The 21,890-nt window shown below is 38.5% G+C and overlaps 1 protein-coding gene across 5 annotated transcripts in view; it reads right to left on the minus strand.

Annotated features, from left to right (window-relative positions):
* The window catches only part of LRBA (LPS responsive beige-like anchor protein), a 791,618-nt gene that overhangs the window by 718,733 nt on the left and 50,995 nt on the right, over positions 1–21,890 (minus strand). For 2 of the 5 annotated variants that reach the window (XM_048212377.2, XM_044384356.3), the window contains exons 1-2: positions 6,499–6,752; positions 5,471–5,906 (exon numbers count right to left, since the gene is read on the minus strand). The exons of 1 other annotated variant lie outside the window; for it this stretch is intronic. In XM_048212377.2, coding sequence (XP_048068334.1) covers positions 5,471–5,686 — 216 coding nt within the window. In that variant the 5' untranslated portion in view covers positions 5,687–5,906; positions 6,499–6,752. Of the gene's footprint in view, positions 1–5,470; positions 5,907–6,245; positions 6,771–21,890 lie in introns of those variants that run through there. 2 more of the 5 variants (XM_026499457.4, XM_026499458.4) reach the window with 2 other exon arrangements.

Here is a 21,890-nt window from a genome sequence, read left to right on the forward strand (position 1 = left end):
ACTAAAAGACTGATAACGCTGGTCAAAAAAGTCTCAGAAATAAATGCAAACACCCAGGTGCAGTTTCTAACAAAAATTAGAGCATGAACATCAGATAGTGACATAACCTTAGAAGTCATTTGGTGTCCAATTTCCTACCCAAAGTAAGAATCTGCTCTACAAAATCCCTAATATGCAGTCTTCCACAATCCCCATCAACAAGAAATTCTGTACTTAACACAGCACATTTCAGTCACATATATTACTCTTAACACAAATCTAATTAAATATCTGAAGAATCAGAAAAGATACACGAAGACTCACAAAACACCTTAAAAATATAAAACTGGTAGTGTTTTCTGAAATTAGTTTAGCAAATTAGAAAGAATTCATGTAATCTCTATATTTTTTTTATTGTTTCCTTCTTTTGTTTTTTACTTTGTGTATTGTCCCAACAGCTTTTAAGCCAAAGACTCAGGGAAAGACTCACTGCATACAAGTAGGTTTCTGAGTATATATATCCCATTACATGACATAATACTAGAGAAAAGGAAAAACTACTTCAAAGCAGGTTATAAAAGAATATCCTGAAAATAAATTAACAAAATTGTTCCTTAGTGGTAAAACAGATATTGAAGTAACTCAAAATTGTACAATGAAAGATACAAGTGACCTGAAAAGTATCTTCACAAGAAATAGTCAGGAAATAGTGAAAGAAATGTGGATTAAGGTCTTAACAACATATCTTTTGCAGGAAAGAACAATAAAACCAGGCTTCCTAATGACTATAATTTATTAAATGGTAAGATTAGGACATTTCCACTTAATCTAACAAACATTTTTGAAGTACCAAACAGTAAAAAATTCTAGAGGTACAAAGATAAAACAATGGATTATCTAAGTACTATAAAACAAAAATGCATTCTGGATATTTTTCTTTAATACATACAAAAACTATTAAAAACATTTTAAAAAATACATGTGTGGAAAGAGATACTTTATAATATAAAAATTAAAAATACTAGATAAGTTAGGCTAGGTCAGTATGAAAAACAAAAAGCTTTCTCTATTAATTCACAAACAAAAGAAAAATTCTGATTTTTCAGTTTTCCAAATGATTTCTCAGTTTTAAGTGAACCAATTTAAATGGAAACAAATGTATACCTGCAGGGACTTAAATGATCAAATCTATCACCTCCAAGAAACTATGAAGTTTTTAAAATTCATCAATTCACCTACATTTCTTTTAATTATCAACATTAATAAACTAACAGTATCTACTCAGGATCTATATAAATGTTCATACACTTTGAACCATTTATTCCACTTCTAGACATTTCAATGCACGAAGCTACCTAAAGAAGCATTTCAATAAAAAAAAAATTTTAAAAAAAATTTTTTTACTCAAATAATTCCTCTCCTCATACAGTGAAAACTATAAAACATTCATTAAAGAAATTAAGGAAGACCTTGATAAATGGAAAGACAGTCCATATTCATGGAATGGAAAACTCAATATTCCTCAAAGTTATAACTCTATAGATTCAACACTTCCCCATCAAATTCCCAGCTTGCTTTTTCACAGAAACTGACAGGCTGATCCTACAATTAACGCAGAAATGCAAAGAACCAAGAATAGTCAAAACAGCCTTGGAAAAAAAGAATAAAGTAAAAGGACACACATTCCTATTCCAAAACTATGAAGCTACAGTAATTAAGACAATGCGGCAGTGGTGAAGAACAGACATACAGATCAAAGGAAAAAAGTCCAGATAAACCCTTACACTTATGTCAACCAATTTTTGACAAAATTCACAGGAAAGAATACCCATGTCAACAAAGAACGGTAATATCCACATACAAAAAGATGAATTTAGACCCTATCTTACCATTCTGTCACATACAAAAAATCAACTCAAAATGGGGGCACCTGGCAGGCTTAGTCAGAAGAGGGTGGGACTCTTGATCTCAGGGTCATGAGTTTGAGCCCCATGTTGGGTGTAGAGATTACTTGAATAAATAAAACTTTTTATAAAAATCAACTCAAAATGGATCACAGGCCTAAATGCAAGAGCTAAAACTATGAAACACCTTGAACACAGGATGTAAATGTTCTAAAATTAGATTGTGGTAATGCCTGCACAGCTCTGTAAACTTAATAAAAATCACTAAATTGGACACTTAAAACAAGTGATTTTTATGGTATGTAAATTATACCTCAACAGAGTTGTTTAAAAACAAGTCATTTCTAAAAAATCACAATGGCTATTAAATAAATTTCAAAAGAACTACATAGCATATTGCAGAGCCAATAAGGCTGATAATACCTATACAGAAACAAAAAATTATAAGGTTGGAATATGATTTATCTAAACTACAAATATTAAAATAACAGTAAATAATTATAATAGTACTCAATGTGCCACACATTATTTTAAGTGCTTTACAAGTATTTATTCATTTAATCCTGGCTACAGTGTAGTTTCCCCCTTGTACAGAGGAAAAACTATGGTACAAAGAGTTTTTTAAAAACTTGCTAAAAATCACAATAGGGTGTTGAGTTAATGAATGACTTTTGCTCTCTTTAAACAAATATCTTTGAAAAGAATAGTGGACATCATTGGTAGCTTATCCAACTATCCATTTACCCTTTCAGGTTTTTTTTTTAAGATTTTATGTATTTGAGAGAGAGCGAGAGAGCATGGGTGCACGCAAGCAGGCAAGAGGGAGAGGGAGAAAGAATCCCAAGCAGGCTCTACACCCAGCAAGGAGCCTGACCCTGGGCTGGATCCCAGGACCCCAAAATCATGAGATTATGACCTAAGCCAAAGTCAGGCACTTAACTGACTGAGCCACATAGACGCCCCTACCCTTTCAATCTCTTACCCAGATTTTTATTTGTGTATCCTCCCCAAACAGGTGATGTACTTCAGAGAAAATTAACCCCATCCTTAGGTACAGTAGTTGGCACTGGTTTGCTTAAGCCGATCAACCATTTCAATGACCACAGTCACTAGCTCAGTAATCAGGTCAGGACTCTTATTTGGAATGTCAGGACAGTGAGGCTCTCCCAAGAGATGCAAACAAAAATATATATGGTCCCAACCATTACTGGCAGCCATCCTATAATCATAACAGGAACAGCAACAGACTGAAGAAAGCAGAACAGAAACGGAAAGAAACTGAGCTTTAATATTACACTATTACTGTAGGGTAAGTCTTGCCCCACCTTTGGACTTGGAGATAAATGAGCCTATAAAGCCTTTTATTGTGTTCAAAACCAGTTCAAGTTTTCTATTACTTATACATGATGTACAAATTCACAGGGGCTCGGGGGAGCACATTAAGAAGCATTTTGTGTTATTATCTTTCTAATAAATGTCCATATAAAGGCTTGAAAAATAACTACCTACAATTTTATATCTCACAAAGTAGTTCATAGTGTTTTAACTGGACACTTTAAAATGTTATTTTTTAAAATCTTGATTTCCAATTCTTCCTGAAAAATCAAAAGGTATGACACCATTGGGCCCATGTTACTGTAGTCCAACAACCAACCAGAATGGAATAGAAGCTGCCTCTCTAAATCTACGAGTACACCCACCCTCTGCACGGTCAATAGGAACAGAGCCTCTGTGTGATGTGCTCAGCTCCTGTAGGTATTGTAAGTTTGCACCATTAATATCTTTAGTAGGACCTATATCAAATGACATATAATAAGTCATGAAAAATTATATTCTACACTCTCCTTTTACCGGACACCTATTACTCTGAAAACATGTAGCTGTGCAGAATTTAACCAAAAACCTTGTATCTCTACCAGGCCCACAACTCTAGGCAGCCTATAAGCGCACCATTTCTACAGAATTTGGATTTTCCTTAATAAAATACGGGTGACTCATGTTTGGTCATCCACCTTCACACAGGGCATTCTAAACAAAGGAGTTCAAATCCTCTTTCTGCCAGAGGAATGTTGTACTTCACACACAAACTAATTATGGGCTATATCACCACCACAGATTTCTGTTTGTCACCCAAGATACATGAGGTTTAGAAAAAGGAAAAGAAATCTCAAAAAAAAGTTCTCAAGTGTATTTTGAGGTAAAGGAATTAATCAATTTACCATTTATCTCCTTGAGACTTACGAACTTTTAAAGACCACAAACACACTAGATCCCCAAAGTTTTGATAATTGCTGAAACTGCGTAACAGATACCAGAGAACTATCCTGTTTTTGTGTATATTTGAACATTTCCATAATATATAGTTTTTTAAAAATGTGTACATGTGTGTCTGTTATTTATATATAAGCAAACAAAATGGTAGAGAAATATCCTATTGTTCAAAGTTTTTATACTCCAAAAGTGAATTTCATTTAGCTCCTTACTCATTCTAGAAGTTGTACTGCAGGTGACCAAACTACTGGTAAGGTCTAGTGAAGGAAATAATTAACTGCCCTGGAATAAAACAAGCCTAACCTTGAAAACACAGAGGCAAAGGGGAAGGGTACAAAACAGTTATTACAGCTATTATACATTCATATTTGTTCCAATCTATTATCTTCTACCACAGGTAAATAGGGAGAAGAGGTAGAAGTATTTTTAAGGCCAAATTTACTTTTCATTCTTTAAATTGATGGGCAACAGAAGTTGCAGTAAAGAAATCTAAAAAGTCCCCATTAGAAACAATCATTTTTAAGAATGAAGTAGAGAAAAAGTAAAGGATTGCATATCACCTTTCAAAAATAACGATTCACAGTTCACCATATAACCAGCAACTTCCAATGACCAAATATGCTTTACTGCTAGACATGCATTTACCAAAGAAACAGATTTGGTTATATCGCATCTACCACAATCCTCTTTTCAATTGCCATTCAATTTTCACAAGATGTAACCCTAAATTCATTCCAAATTTTAATTTCTGTTGGTTATGTCTAAAAATAAAACTGATCAAAATATAAATACTAACTTTGTGGCAAATTAATCTTTCATCAAGAAATCTTTGTTCATCTGTGAACAAAACTTTCGTGTCCAAAACTTACAGCAAAACGTAACCTAGGCAGACTCAAAAGAATAAAAGTAGGTAGTATGTAGGACATTTATTTCCCAAGTCCAAAAAAAGTCACAAAAATATCTTTAAAATGCTAAAAAGAAGTGCAGACTTAGTTATACATCCTGAGAAAAAAAAATTGTTTATATAATAAAACTCCTCCACTGGAACCCCCACAAAATACTTCCAAGCAACAATTATTTCCTTAGCACAAAAGTGATCTGTTCACTTTCACAAAACCTGGAGCACCTAAATTTACATAATTCCCCTTACACTGAAAAATACAAAAAATTATTTCATTTAGGTCAGTAGAATTTTGTGCTTCTATCCATGGAAAAAGCCATCATCAGTCTGAGTCAAGCACATGGCTCCAGCTTTAACGTCTAGTTCCCCAACCCACTGAGAAGAATATATGCGTATAAAATAGATATCCACTTACCAGGTTAAAGACAGTTTCTACTATATCCCTACTGGTTACTTCTCCAACTTCAACCAACCCCGTCAACACGGCAAATTTCATTCTGATGCCCCTGATGGGGAGCCCTGGTTTCAGGGACAATGCACCCTCTTCAGCAGAGGTTTCTTCTTTCCCTCCACCTCCCCCGTCATCACCTGTTGGTGGCGGGGAAGGGACATTATTGTCTTCACTAGCCATTGCTAGCTAGTTTACGAGAAAGGACAACTCGGAGTCACTACGGGACAGCAATTACTGCACTAGGAATAAGCACACGCAACACAACAGGAAAAGGGTCACTCTTCCAAGTTGTGGAGAAACCCCAAAAGCAGTTGATGGGGAAAGTCCTTGGCGTCGCCTTCCTCCTCTTGGAGAATATTTGTCCAATCTCTCTCCCCGAGGCTGACAACAACGCCAAACCCTATTGGAAGATTAGATAAATGTTAAATACGCTAGGTTTTGTTTTAGGGTTTTGTTGGGGGGGAGAGAGAAATAGTTACTGTCCGTCAAATAAGTTGCTAAAGGGACCCTACTACCAGCCACCCGCTACCCTCCCTGGCTCGAAGAGGTAGGTTCTGAGTGAAGGCGGGTTCAAAAGGCCCCTGAACAGGTTCACTCCTCCCCCACACTCGCAGGTTCCAGGCGCAGGGCTACCTTTCCTCACAGGTGCACGGAAAGAGAAACTGTCGCTGGGAAACGAAGGGTCCAAGGAAAGGCGGGGGCCCCCAAGCTACCACAGAAGTAGAAAGTTCCTCCTCACCCAGATACTCCGGACTCGTCCTCACCCCCCGCCAGGGAGCCGCGAGACGGAGGTGGCGGCGGAGATCCAGGGCAGGAAAAGGCGGGGGAAGGGGGCGGTGATTACTCTCAACGCTCGGCCCAGGGGGAGGAGTGGAGCACTCAGGCACCTGAGGTTCGACGGCGAGGAGGGGAGGTGTGTGTTGTGGCAAGAAGGGCGGGGAGGCCCGGCGGCGACGGCGAGGAGAGGAGGGAGGAGAGAGAGGTCAGTGCACCTGGTCGCAGCCTCCAAGTTTCCCTAGTCCGCTCCCCGGGAGTCCGCGGCTGTACAGAACTCCATGGCTTCTTCGCCCGCCCGACCCCTGCGCTCAGCCTTTGCAAAAACAGCCGCTGCTGGCGCTATGGACACCGCGGCTGAGGCTGCTGGCGGTGGTGCGGTTGCTACTGCCACAGCTCGCCCCGCTACGGCTGGCGCGAATGTCCCTGTGCCCACTGAAGCTACTCCTCGCCGCCATGACAGCGCCGAGGGCTGCCGGGCGCGGCGTGCGCGTGCGCGAGCGCGCGGGACGGTGGGGCGGGCGCCCGCGAAGGCGGAGGCATCCGTGTGGCGGGGTGGGGAAGCGCGCGCGGCCTAGGGGGCCGCGAAAGGGCGGAGGTGCTAGGCGCTGGCTTGCAGGCAGGACTACGTGTGAAGATGGGCACCCTACAAATAACACTAGGTGTGTCCCCTTCCCGGAGCCGACTCTCCCCGCACACACGCATACACCTCCCACTCCCGACCTGGGAAGGTGCTTTGACAAGTGCTGAGGTGATTCTGTAGCTGCTTCCGTTGTTAAGTTACCGTAGGGTTTCCTAGCGCTGAGAGAACCCGCCCCCACGTTTCCAAGGTGTCTTCTTGGACTTGTTGAAGGACACCTGAGGGACTGCTATGAGCCAGAGAAGTGGCAGCGCTGGAGCCAGCGAGGCTGCTGTCCGTGTCTAAAGGGAGCAGAGAGTCCCCACCCCTGATTGCTTTCAGCTGCTGCCCGCCCGTGGCGCTCCGCGAAGCCTGGAGAGAGATTTCCACTGGGATGCCCCAGCAGCTGCCACCGCTTGGAAGAGAATGGGAGGGGGAACGTGTCCACGAGGAATGGGAAAGATTCCTTGCTTTGCAGCTGCCGCCCCACTAAACCTCTCCCACATTCTAAGGAAGGGAGGATTCCTGAGACAGCTGCTCCAAACAGCGTGGAGGCGGGGTAAATTTTGCCTGTAGATCTCAGGGGTTTTTTTACTCTCGTAATTTTCCAATGTGAAAGTTAGGTTCGCCTCATTCTCAGATTAGCTTAAAAGATAAGTTACATTAGGATTGAAACCAGCTCAGGTCAACCTAATGTGTCCTCCCCCTCCACCCCCACTATTAACAATAAAGTATTCTTCCTGATACATTAGTGAAAAACAAGTACCATTAAAGAAAGTGGTTTTTCACCCTTATGTACTCTTTGAAGTCATAAAGCCTTAAAAAATAATGATGTTTAGGGGCGCCTGGGTGGCTCAGTCCGTTAAACGTCTGCCTTCAGCTGGGGTCATGATCCCAGGATCCAGGGATGGCCTCCCGCATAGGGCTCCCTGCTCAGCTCTCCCTCTCCCATTCCCCCCTGTTTGTGTTCCCTCTCTCGCTGCCTCTCTCTCACAAATAAACAAATAAAATCTTAATAATGATGATGTTTAATATACTAGTAGTTCCCTAAAATGAAAGTGAAGCAAAAAGTGAGGTCAAATAAAAGTTAGGAAGTACCACGGAGGAGCCAGAAGAAAAAAATATATTGGTTTGAGAAACAAAATAATTGCCTCGAGAAAGGGTTATTTGAGATGGGCTTGAAAAGGAAACTGAATTTCAACTATCACATGGAAATTTGGAGGGAGGGAGGTAACATGAGAAAAGACAAGAAGCATTGGGGTATCTTCTTCAGAAAAGCAGTAAACCTTTTAAAAACACTAAAATGAATTCGACTTCACCAAATCGCATATGGTTGCAGATGTTAAAGACTTGTTTTGTATAAGTGGATTTAAATACTCCAAAGATGAGGCAGACATTTTTCTCTTCTGAATTGGTGATTCGTGTATTGCCAGGGTAAGAGGCAAGCCACATCAATGCTTTGCCTTTTGCCTTTCCTTAAATCCCTGAAAAACTAAACTCCTCAGATTTAAATTTCAGATTGTGGGATGCCTGGGTGTCTCAGTAAATTACGAAGCCTTCCGCTTGGTAGTAATCCCGGAATCCTGGGATCGAGTCCCCCCTTGGGTTCCTTATTTAGTGGGGAGCCTGTTTCTCCCTCTGCCTGTCTGCTGCTCCCCCTGCTTCTGTGCTCTCGCTCTCTCTCTTTCTCTGACAGATAAATAAAATCTTCAAAAAATATATATAAAATATATTCAGACTGTTAAATGAATAAGTCTGGAATAAGAGGGAGTAGGGTGTGCCTGAAGTAAAGAGACAACTTTCACAACTTTCCCTTAACACATCTGTAGGGAAGGAGACAAGGACGCACATTTGAGGTAGAGAGGCATTAATAAAAGGCTTCTATTATAGTATTTTGTCTCCCCAGATTTGGGCAAATAGTCTTACCTTGAATATGTTAGTATATCTAGCATATAATTGCTAGTAAATTATTTGCTAAATAAATGTCTTTTTATTTAGAAGGAATAGATGACAATGAACATGTCCTAAACACAGTGTGCTCACAGTTATTCAGTCTAAATGACTGGGGCTAAGGTTTGTGTCTGTCATGAATTTGCCAGCTCATTCTTAACACTGTTCTACTGGTGAAACAAAAGGGGACTTAAGACAATTACCCAAATATTTCCCCCAAAAATTGTCAACTATTTTTTACAGTTTTTCAGAATTATCCAACCTCCTGCTTTACTTTGCTCCTGGTTACAGTAAAATACCTGGAAAAAAATGGGGGTTCAGATGGAAGCATATGGAAGGTAGATGAGGAAACTTCACTTCTAGCCACAGTTAGAATACAGTAGCTGTAATTGTCCACAATAGCTAAACTGCAGAAGGAGCCAAGATGCCCTTCAACAGACGAATGGATAAAGAAGATGTGGTCCATATATACAATGGAATATTACTCAGCCATCAGAAAGAATGATTACCCAACATTTGCAGCAACGTGGACAGGACTGGAGGAGATTATGCTAAGTGAAATAAGTCAAGCAGAGAAAGACAATTATATGGTTTCACTCATTTATGGAACATAAGGAATAGCAGGGAGATTGGTAGGAGAAGGAAGGGAAGAATGAAGGGGGGGGTAAACAGAAGGGGGAATGAACCACGAGAGACTGTGGACTCTGGGAAACAAACTGGGGGTTTCAAAGGGGAGGGGGGTGAGGGATTGGGATAGGCTGGTGATGGGTATTAAGGAGGGCACGTATTGCATGGAGCACTGGGTGTTATACCCAAACAATGAATCATGGAACACTACATCAAAAACTAATGATGTAGGGGCGCCTGGGTGGCACAGCGGTTAAGCGTCTGCCTTCGGCTCAGGGCATGATCCCGGCGTTATGGGATCGAGCCCCACATCAGGCTCCTCCGCTGTGAGCCTGCTTCTTCCTCTCCCACTCCCCCTGCTTGTGTTCCCTCTCTCACTGGCTGTCTCTATCTCTGTTAAATAAATAAATAAAATCTTTAAAAAAAAAAAAAACTAATGATGTACTGTATGGTGACCAACATAACATAATAAAAAATTAAAAAATAAATAAAATAAAATATTTTTAAAAAAAGAATACAATAGCTGTGGGTTACTGTTTAGGTCAAAAGAATAGAATCAGAGTGCTTCAGGGTGAACTATCTGTCCATCAACTATTAAGCTCCTTCATGGCACAATCCTGAACATTGTAGGTACTCAATACATACTATTTGGATTGAGTTAAAACTCTAAAGACACTTGCTTTAATTTTTCTCACCTGAAAGCCCTTGCTTGAATCTACACAACTACTACCAGTTAGAGGGGGCAGGATCTTGGTATAAATGGCTATCTTAACATAGAAAGCAGTTTTACCATTTGTTAAAATTTGTTTATATTTCTGGTACTATAATGGATGCTTTCTAGTCTAAAGATTTCATATAAACTATCAGCAGGTGAGTTTATAGGACTGCATTAGAAGAAGGGGGCGGGGGGAGATTACCTCCTATAAAGCCAGGCTCAAGTTTTTTTTATCACCATCAACTTTGTATTTCTTGGACGTCACCATCTTGACAGAATTAAGGACTAAAATTTTTCATAATTTTACTTGCCTTCAACATATGTTAAAAACCATTGCAGGAAAAAAAAAAAAAACAGTAAATTCAGAACAGGAAGCCTGTGCATAACTCAGAGGAACTCAAGTAAAGACAATGTAATTTCATGGTGAAATCAAGAATATTACTGATCTATTAACCCTTACCTATATACAAAGAAAATTTTGATAGCAAAGATGGAATGGAATTTTCTTTCTACCAGAAAGAATACCCATCCCATCCAAATGTAACTTATTGGCATTTTGCTAGGGTATAGATGAAATGATAATTTAGGGGAAAGGTACCACCCACATGATTTGCTATGAGCCTGGATGTGTATCTCTGGATTTGGAGTTTTCTTCAAATTGTTTTTTCTCATCGTTTATGGTTATCATAGACTGGAAATACATGGACCTGGCTTGCAGCACCCTCCTTGTGAGAAAGTGAAATATTTATTAAATCTTACTAATGTTAAATAAAAATTTTATGTTAAGTCTTTATTATTGATATTTTTATTGGGCATTAGATTCTGGGAACAATTAAATTTAAAAGGAAAAGACATCACCTTCTCTAATAGTTGGAAACTCAAAAGTTTAAGATTAAAAGTTTATATGATTGATTTTTTTTTTTTTAAGATTTTACCTTTTATTTGTCAGAAGGAAAGAGAGCACACAAGCAGGGCAAGCAGAAGGCAGAGGGAGAAGCAGGATCCCCACTGAGCAAGGAGCCTGATGTGGGGCTCCATCCCAGGACCCTGGGATCATGACCCAAGCCAAAAGCAGACGCTCAACTGACTGAGCCACCCAGGCATCCCTGATTGATTGTTTAATATCTAGAAGTTCAAAATGATCCACATCAACTTATTACATTTTGGGAATTTTTTAATTCTTCTTTCCCTTGTGTGTGTCAGACAAGAGGTAGAGGCTTTGCAAAGGGCAACTCTACTTTCAGCAAGTATGCTAGCCAAGACATACTTTTTAAGACAAAATATTAATGCAGTAGTTCGTGTACTTGGCATGGACATAGACTAAGCTGGTTGAATTGTCTTTTCTATTTTGCCATCTCTATTTTGTTCTTAAGTAGTGTGTAAATAGGTATCTCATTTGCAGGGTTCTCTTATGATAGTAAGTTAATAGTTGTCATGATACTACAATGAAACGTACCACCACCCCACCCCACCTTTTCAATCTATGTAAGTGTATATCCCTAGAATAACTATTGGTATTATTAGCTAAATTCTGAATTTTTGTTCAGTGAGGCCTCTGAGAGGTCAGTGTGTCCCCTGAAAGTGGTAGGGTACCATTTCAGTCATCAAGATAGAAGTAGGGGGTTCACATAGGAAATGAGACACCAGGAGAATGACTTCCAGCAGATAGGAGAAGAAATTACTTTTTCTAGCCCCCACTCTAGGTTTGAACTTTTAATTTCTTGCTAGTACTCCAACCAAAGGGAGAAAGATGACTTCTGTCATATGGAGGCATGCTTGGAGCATTCTTTCTTGGAACCCAAGCCACATGGAAAAGCTATATAAAGAACAATCAAGGCCCTTCAGTCAATAGCCCCAGCTGAGTTCCCAGCCAAGTTCCCAGCCAACCACCAGGACCAACAGCCTACCATGACAGTGAGCCATCTTGGATATTCCAGCAGGTTGAATCCTCAGATGACTGCAGCACTGCCAACACCACATGGTATAGAATAGCACAGATGGAACCAGTTAACCCACACAGAAGTTATAAGAGATAATAAGTACTTGTCAATTTAAGCCGCTGAGTTTCAGGGGTGTTTCATACATAGCAATGGATAGAACAACAACATCAGGTAAAAACATATTATATAGTTTTGGGTTACTCTCCTGACCATATTACTTTTTCCTGTCCAGAGTATAAACTTTTAAAAAAATATTCCAGCCTAGTCACATTTATGTTGTAATTTGGAGTCCCCATAATTGGGCCCCTGTCTTGATGGTAGCAGAGATCCTCAAGGGAAAGGGGAATTATGTGGGATCACATTTGGGGTTATAAGGTCCACAAGAAATTTTCCAGGGAGGTTTTTTTCTTTATTGCTAACTCAGAAGAGCTAGATTTAATTTTATTAAAGAAAGCATCCATTTCCTTACAGACACTCCAAGTTATTTTCTTTGCCGAGAAATGTGCGACCACATGGGTAAGCAAACACCTATTAAAGATACAGGGGGAATTGAGTTCAAGTCCACTAATAATTAAAAAAATGTAAATTAAGATAATATTGAGATAATGCTTTTTACCTCTCTCATTGCAAATATTTATAGTACCTGGTGTTGGCAAAGGAGAAATGTGCACTCTCATTTACTGCAAATGTATAACATCACTGAGTCTGGCAATACACTGCTTTTCCACTGAGGACCATATCCTAACCTGAACATAACCCAGTAGATCAGAGGCAGAGTTAAAATCATGTGTTTTTTAGTAATATTTATAATTCAAAAACTTAAATTCTACATATGTAACATAAAAAGAACAGTTAGTTAGATAAATTATGGTTTTTCCATGCAATGGAATTCTCTGCAGCCATTAAAAATGGCATTGGAGATAGTTAATAACCACAGAATATTTCATGATACATTAAGTCAGGGGACTCTCTCTCTTTTTGAGTCATTTACCACTGATGATGTGGTACTGATTAGCACCAAAACATATTTAAAGCAAGAAGAAATTCACTCACAGAAATTAAGATCATTCAAAAAAAAAAAAAAACCAAAAAAAAAAAAAAAACATGTACCGTGTGATCCCATGTATTAAGCACCACATTAGACAATTAGGTAAAAGAAAAATCCAGTCCCTGCCTTGGGGAGTCACAGTCTAGTCATTGGGACAGACATTACAATGCATTATGTAAACCTATAAAAACCTAAAAGAGAGACTTTCAAGAAAAAGGTGATACCAGAGCTGAGTATTAAATAATAAATAGAAATAAGGCAGATGAAAAAGTGAGGAAAGGTTATTCCACGATATGAAAAGTCTCTAGAATGGTTGGATATTTTGGACTGAGAAGAAAATTGAGTCCAGCTGTCACTCTTAAATAATCAGGTTTTTCTTTTGGATAGAGCTATGGAGCAGTAATAAAGTTGCTCTGTAAATAAATATTGAAAAACACATCTTACCACCCATACCTTGATCACACCCTTTTTATAGGTACTCTTTATGTATGAGGAATCTAATTCTGGTTAACTCTCATCCCATGACATCAGATGGTATTGTGATTATCAAAATGTCATTATAGTGTTTATTGTCCCTGCACAAAGGGAGAAATGGAATTGACTCTGTCCTTACACAATAGGCCGCAGGAGGGCAAATGAATAGATTATGATCCATTCTTGGTTTTATTATGAATGAAAATTAGGTTAGCATAACCAAGATCTCCATGCCTAAATTACACTTGTTACAGGAAAATGGTAAGTCTAGGAAAAGCAAGTAGATTGTTAATAAGAAGTTGATTAGAGACCAAACTGGAGAGGTGGAGTGGACCACGGTAAACCAGGCTAAGGACTGGGCTCTACCATGAAGGGAACTTACTGCCTTCAAAAGGTTTCAAACTATAAAGTGATAGGATTTTACCAGCCTCTTAAGAAAATCACTAGCAGCTATCTACCCAACCCCACTATATATATATATTTGGGTGGAATCATCTGTTGTACAGCATTGGTGGCAGGCAGTGTTTATATTACCTTAAATAATTTGCATTTATAAAGGTGCAAAATTGTATGGGATAATAAGATGATTAACATATTCATTGAAGGAGGGTACATCCTTTCAGGCTTTTTCCTCAAAATATTGAGACACTGAAGATAAGATGTCTTAGATTATCTCTCCATAGATATCATACTATCTGATGAAGAGCTATGGAAGTTTATAAATACTATATAGCTGTTAAGCAAATACTTGAATTGAAACATATTTGGAAGGTTGATGTTCCTGTGTGTGGCACACACTCCTAGGAAAATATATTGCTACCAGTAACTACATGAAAAATGAAATTGGGCCCCTATCTTACATCACTCAAAAAATTAACTCAAAATGGATTAAAGACTTAAACATAAGACCTGACATAAAATGCCTAGAAGAAAACATGAAAGAAACTCCTTGACATTGATCTTGGTGATTTTGTTTTTCATATGACACCAAAAGCACAAGCAGCAAAAGTAAAAGTCAACAAGTGGGACAACATCAAACTAAAAATCTTCCTTACACATACACGCACACAAAATCAACAAAATGAGTAAGCAAAGCTGAAGAACGGGAGAAAATATTTGCAAATCATACATTGGATAAGCGGTTAATATCCAAAATGTACAAAGAATTCATATAGCTCAAAAACAACAACAACAAAACAATCTGATTTTAAAACGGCAGACAAACTAAATAGTCATTTTCCCAACAAAGGCAACAAAATAGCCAATAGAGGGGCCCCTGATTGGCTCAGTCGGTAACACATGTGACTCTTGATCTCAGGGTTCTGAGTTCGAGCCCCACATTAGGTGTAGAAATTACTTCAAAAAAATATTTTTTCATGTACAATAAGTACCTGAAAAGATGCTCACCATCACTAATCATCAGAGAAATGCAAATCAAAACCACCTTAAACCTGTTAGCATGGCTATTATCAAAAAGCCAAAGATAACAAGTGTTAGTGAGGATGTGAAGAAAAGCGAGCCCTTGTACACTGTCAGTGGGAATGCAAATTAGTGCAGCCACTTTGGAAAACCATATGGGGGCTCCTTATAAAATTAAAAATAGAACTACCATATAAACCAGCAATTCCACTTATAGGTAAATATCCAAAGGAAATTAAAACAGGGTATCAAAGAGATATCTGCACTTTCATTTTTACTGCAGCATTATTCATAATGGCCAAGATATGAAGCAACCTAAGTTCCTATCAGTGGATGAATGGATAAAAAATATGTGATATATATATATCACATGGAATATTACTCAGCCATGAGAATCCTGCCACTTGCAACAACAGGGATAGACCTGGAGGGCATTATGCTAAGTGAGATAAGTCAGACAAAGAAAAATAGTGTATGATATCACCTATACGTAGAATCTAAAAAACCGGAACTCATAAAAACAGAGAATGAGATGGTGGTTACCAGCGGCTGGAGGAGGGGAAGATGTTGTTTAAGGGTACAAACTTGCATCTAGTAGAAAATTAAATCGTAGAGATCTAATGCACCACATACTGGTTATAGTCAATAATACTGTGTTATAAACTTTAAAATTATAAGAGATTAGATCTTAATTGTTCTCAGCACAGAAAAAGAAATGGTAATTATGTGATGTGATATATAGCTAACACTAGGATGATAATCATATTGCAATATATAAATGTATCAACAGGTTGTACATCTAAAATTTATACAATGTTATATGTGAATTATATCTCAATTTTTAAAAAGAAAAGCTTCCTGGAGAAAGTTACACATGCTTTGAGTTTTAAAGGATAAAGAAGATAGTGTGACATGAAAAAAAAGGAGAGAAAGGTATCTAAACTAAAAAAGCAAAGTGTGCAAAGACCTCAAGGTGAGAAATAGTATGGGTTCCAAAGCCTATGGGACATCAAGGGGAGATGTCCAGTGAATATTTGCAACTGAAGTTGTAGATAGAAATGTGGCATCATCCACAAGAATGAGAAAGATCACCAAGCAGAGTGTGCAAAGTTAGAAGGGGTAACAACTATACACTCTTGGGCTTATGGTAGGAGGTAGAATAGCCTCTCGAAGGTTTCTGAGTCCTAACCCCTGGGACCTGTGAATGTATTACTTCACATGAAAAAAGGACTTTGCAGCTGATCAAGTTAAGGATCTTGAGGATCTAGAATCTTGAATTATATAGATGGGCCTCTTGTAAACACAAGGGTCCTTGTAAGTGAAAGAGGGAGACAAAAAGGTTAGAGTCAGTGAGAGGTTTGAAGATGCTACACTGATGTCTTTGAAGATAGAGGAAGGGGCCACAGGCCAAGGAATTCAGGCATCTTCTAGAGGCTGGAAAAGGTGAGAAAACAGCTTCTCACCTGCAGTCTCCAGAAGGAATGCAGCCCTGCCAACAGCTTGATTCATCCCAGTGAAACCCATTTTGGACTTCCGACCTCTGAACTGTAAGATAATAAATCTGTGTTGTCTTAAACCACGTAAAAAAAGGGGGTGGGGATTGGGGCATCGGGGTGACTCAGTCAGTTAAGCGTCTGCATTCGGCTCAGGTCATGATCCCAGGGCCCTCGGATCGAGCCCCACATCAGGCTCCCTGCTCTGCAGGGAGCCTGCTTCTCCCTCTGTCTCTGCCTCTCTCTCTCTGTCTCTCATGAATAAATAAATTTAATTTAATTTTAAAGGGGGGGCACCTGGCAGGCTCAGTTGGAAAAGCACACAACTCTTGATCTCAGGGTCATGAGTTTGAGCCCCATGTTGGGTGTAGAGATTACTTTAAAAATAATAAAAATCTTTTTTAAAAAGGGGGGGGTTGAGGGGCACCTGGGTGACTCAGTTGGTTAAGTGTCCGACTCTTGGTTTCAGCTCAGGTCATAATCTCAGGGGCATGAGATAGAGCCCTGCATCAGGCTCTGCACTCAGTGAGGAGTCTGCTGAAGTTTCTCCCTCTCCCTCTGCCCCTCCCTACTACGTAAGCATGCATGCTCTCTCTCTCAAATAAATAAATAAATTTTTTAAAAAGCGGGGCAATGGGGATATATAGATTTCTAGGAGCTATAATTACCTAATGCTGTGGTTCTCAACCTTGGCCGTGTTTTATTCAATTTTTTAAGAGATTTATTTGTTTAGGGGCACCTGGCGGCTTAGTTGGTTAAGTGTCTGCCTTCAGCTCAGGTCACAATCCCAGGGTCCTGGAATCAAGCTCCAAGCCAGGATCCCTGCTCAGCAGGGGAGTCTGTTTCTCCCTCTCCCTCTGCCCTTGCTCATGTGTGCTCTCTCTCACTCTCTTTCTCTCAAATAAATAAATAAAATAAGAGATTTTTTCTGAGGGGAGGAGGGGCAGAAGGAAAAGAAGAGGGAGAGAATATCCAGCAGATGCCCCACTGGATCCCATGACCCTGACATCATGACCTGAGTGAAACCAAGAGTTGGCCACTTAACCAACTGAGCCACCTAGGTGCCCCGACTTTGGCCATGTTTTAGAATCACCTCAAACCTTTTATAAATCCCAATGCTCAGGCCAATTAAATTATAATCTTGATTAGGACCCAGACATCAACATTTTTTGCAACTTCCTGGGTAATTCCAATGTGGGGCCAAACTTTATAACCACTGAACTAATTTATTTTTTACTTCATAATACTCCTTTGATGAAATATATAATAATAAGTTTGATGTTAATTAAAATAACTTGTATAAAGATTTTAGTATCACTCATTTAGATTATTTCTATTTTAAAAGCAATGGTCTTATAAATCAGAAGGGAGATTTGAGAGCTCTGTGTAAAGAAAAGAAAGTAACATTTGCTAGATTTCATGTTAAAAGCAACACAGAAATAGTGTCAGCTTCAAAATAGTTTCTTTTTTTAAAAAAAGATTTTTTTAAGCTATCTCTACACCCAATGTGGGGCTCTAACTCACGACCCCGAGATCAAGAGTTGCATGCTCCACCAACTGAACCAGCTAGGCGTCCCCAAAATAATCTATTTCTAAAGCCAAATGTAGTTAGTAAATAAAAAATTACCACTTAGGAAAATGTACTCTAATTTTCAGGATCTAAATGAGATTATTGGAAGTTCTATAATCAGCAACTATGGAAAAAATAGCTGGAAGGAATTGCACTACTGGGTATTTACCTCAAAGATACAAATGTAGTGATCTGAAGGGGAGCTGTACCCCAATCTTTATGGCAGCAATGTCCACAATGGCCAAACTATGGAAAGAGCCCAGATGTCCATCGGCAGATGAATGGATGGGGAAGATGTAGCATATATACATAATGAAATACTACTCAGCCATCAAAAGGAATGAAATCTTGCCATTTGCAGTGGCATGGATGGAAGTAGAGGGTGTTATGCTAAGCAAAATGAGTCAATCAGAGAAAGACAAGTATCGTAGGATCTCACTAGTATGTGGAATTTAAGAAACAAAAATACAGGGGAAGAGAGGAAAAAACAAAACAAGATGAAATCAGAGAGGAAGACAAACCGTTAAAGACTCTTAATCATAGGAAACAAACTGAGGGTTGCTGGAGGGAACGAGGGTGGGGGGTTGGGGTGGCTGGGTGTTAGACATTAAGGAGGGCACATGATGTAATGAGCACTGGGTATTAGATAAGACTGATGAAAAAAATAAATTGCTCTTGTATCTGAAAAAAAATGTGTACTCTTAACCCCCTTATCTATTTCACCCATCCCCTACCCACCTCCCCTCTGGCAACCACCAGTTTGTTCTCTGTGTTTAAGAGTCTAGGTTTTTGTTTGTCTCTTTTTTTTTTTAAGATTTTATTTATTTATTTGATGGAGAGAGAGACAGCCAGCAAGAGAGGGAACACAGGCAGGGGGAGTGGGAGAGGAAGAAGCAGGCTCCCAGCAGAAGAGCCTGATGTGGGGCTCGATCCCAGGACTCTGGGGTCACACCTTGAGCTGAAGGCAGATGCTTAATGACTGAGCCACCCAGGTGCCCCTGTTTGTCTCTTTTCATCTTTGTTTGTTCATGTCTTAAATTCCACATGTAAGTGAACTCATGGTATTTGTCTTACTCTAACTTATTTCACCTGGCATTATACCCTCTAGTTCATCCATGCCGTTGTAAATGACAGGATTTCATTCTTTTTTATGGCTGAGTAATATTCTATTGTGTGTGTATCATATCTTCTTTATCCATTCATCTGTTGATCAACACTTGAGTTACTTCCATATCTTAGTTATTGTGAATAATGCTGCAATAAACATAGGGGTTCATATATCTTTAAAAAAAAGAAATAGCTGGAAGAAATTATGTTGTATAATAAAATTAGAAGTCTTTATTCCTCTGCTAAACCCAACTTCTCTTAATCGAAGTTTGTTAGACAGTTAAACTTTGTGTTTAAGCTTTAAAAGAACAAAACATGTTTTGCTTATATCAATTTTAACCAGGTGAGAAAAATCTAATAGAGAAAGTAGCACATGGCAGTGCTGATCTAGTTCTAGTTCCATGAGTCATAGCTGTAGAAACTTAGAAGGCCAAAAAAAAAAAAAAAAAAAAAAAAAAAAAAAAAAAAAAAAAGCAGCAGCTATTCAATGAATTGAAGGTTTGGAAAAATGAGGTAAGACTAACTTAAGTGGAAACGAGTTTGGTAAGCCACCCCAGACTACAATACATATTTATTTCAGCATTTCTGTTTTGATCTTTACAGATGGATGAGAATCAAGAATAGGATATAATTTTCCTTTTTCTCAGTTCTCCCTGAACCATTGTTAACCAAGGTGGTAGTGTACAAAGTGAACAGAACAAATGAGCAATTTTTTTTTTAGGTTCCCAAATATTTAACTGCTAGGAAACCACCAAAGTGAATGCATTTTTTGTACTATTAAATTAATTCTTAATTGTGATAATTCACACAAGCTAGGTAAATCTTAACTTTTCAGTAAAGAAAAAAAAAGAAAGAAAGAAAGAAAGAAAGAAAGAAAGAAAGACCAGAGCCACATCTTCTGATTTCTCAATTTCAAATTCAGAGATTAGTACGACTGGCTGGTGTGAAGAATGGACGATGGCCAAACAAAAATAAAAGCAAAGAGATAATTTAGGATAACAAATAGCCTAAGCAAAATGGAGCCTGAGTAGGGAAAGAAAAGGACTTAAGCTATACTTCGAAAATCGAACCAACAGGATTTGCTGAAATACGTACGTGAGGGGGTAAAGATGAGGAAAAGGGAGCAATGAAAAATGCCGTCCAGATTTTTGACTTGAGCAATTGGTGGATATGCTATTAACTGAGGTGGAAATAACTGGTGTTGAGCTAGGGGAAGAGTTGGCAGTGACATCAAGGATTTACTTCACTCACTTGTTTATGTCTGGGCTCCTGAAGGCATTTTAATGTGTGTGTGTGTGTGTGTGTGTGTGTGTGTGTGTGTGTGTGTATTTATTTTTTTTCCCCTCTGAAATGGGTGGTGAAGAGGAGACCTAAGGCCAGGTCTAGAGTTCTTTGAAATGAAGGGGAGGTGAGGAGAGGAGAAGGAACTAGCAAAGGAGATTGAAAAAGGGAAGCCAATGAGGTAGATGGAAAATAGGAGCAGGCAGTCACTGAAGCCAAGGGAGGAAAGCAATTCAAGAAGGAGGAAAATGATTAGGATATGATTGTGCTTACTCATGACCCTGGTTAATACGGTATCAGCTAATGGAAAATTATGAGACATATCTGCACTTGTGGCTGCACCTATGACAGAGCATGCACTTATGTCACAGCAACATTCAATATGTTCAGTTCTCCCCACCCTTCTTTCCCCACAAAATTTCCGTTATCTGTCATAAAACTGATGATGGTATTCCTCTTACTAATTTCTCTCTTCTACCTGAAATAACAATGAAGGGTCTTACAGATTTAAAAAGTAATGTACGTTAATTGTAGAGAGCTTGGAAAATGTAGACAAGTTCAAAAACAAAAAAAAAAAACAACCCATAATTGCAACACTCAGAGATACCATCTCTAACATTTGGTGTAGGTAAGTATTCCAATTAAATAAACGTGTATTACAAAATTGATCTCACATTAAATATAGTGCTTGTAATCTGTTTTCTTTAACTTAGAAATATATTATTAACATTTTTCATGTCACCAAATAGTCTTTTAAGCACCACTTTAATAATTGTATTATTACATTATTGACTAGACCATAATTTAACCAATCTTCTATTGTTTAAATTCAAGTTTTTTCCCACTGTTTTGCTACTATAAACATCGTAAAATTGCTACTGGTTAACGGTATAGACTTTGACACCTAACACATCTGGTTTAAATTCTATTTCCATGGCTCACTAGCTGTGTGCCCTTGAGAAATTATTCAACGAATTAGTTTTCAGTTTCCTCATCTATAAAATGATTATAATAATAGTATCCATTTTAAGGATTACAGGTAAAGTACTTAACATATTACCCCCAAAGCAATTAATGCTTAATAAATGTAAATTATTGCAATAATTATAGCATATGTTGTTAAATTACTATCGTTTAAATTTTTTGAAAAAAATTATAAAAGCTTTTCTGATCAATTTAGCTATTTACCATTCTGTTTACCAGCTAGTCTGGTTAGCATTTGGGAGATCATATAATCTTTGATTCAGTCACAGATTCCATTAATTTCTTGGACCAAAAGAGGTAACTCTTTTTTTTTAATTTTATAATTTTAATACAATTCAAATCAGTGTGCAAGGTTCCTATCAGCTCCTTCACTGCCAACCCTG

The sequence above is a fragment of the Ursus arctos genome, unplaced genomic scaffold (assembly GCF_023065955.2).
Source record: "Ursus arctos isolate Adak ecotype North America unplaced genomic scaffold, UrsArc2.0 scaffold_11, whole genome shotgun sequence".
NCBI classification, from domain to species: domain Eukaryota; kingdom Metazoa; phylum Chordata; class Mammalia; order Carnivora; family Ursidae; genus Ursus; species Ursus arctos.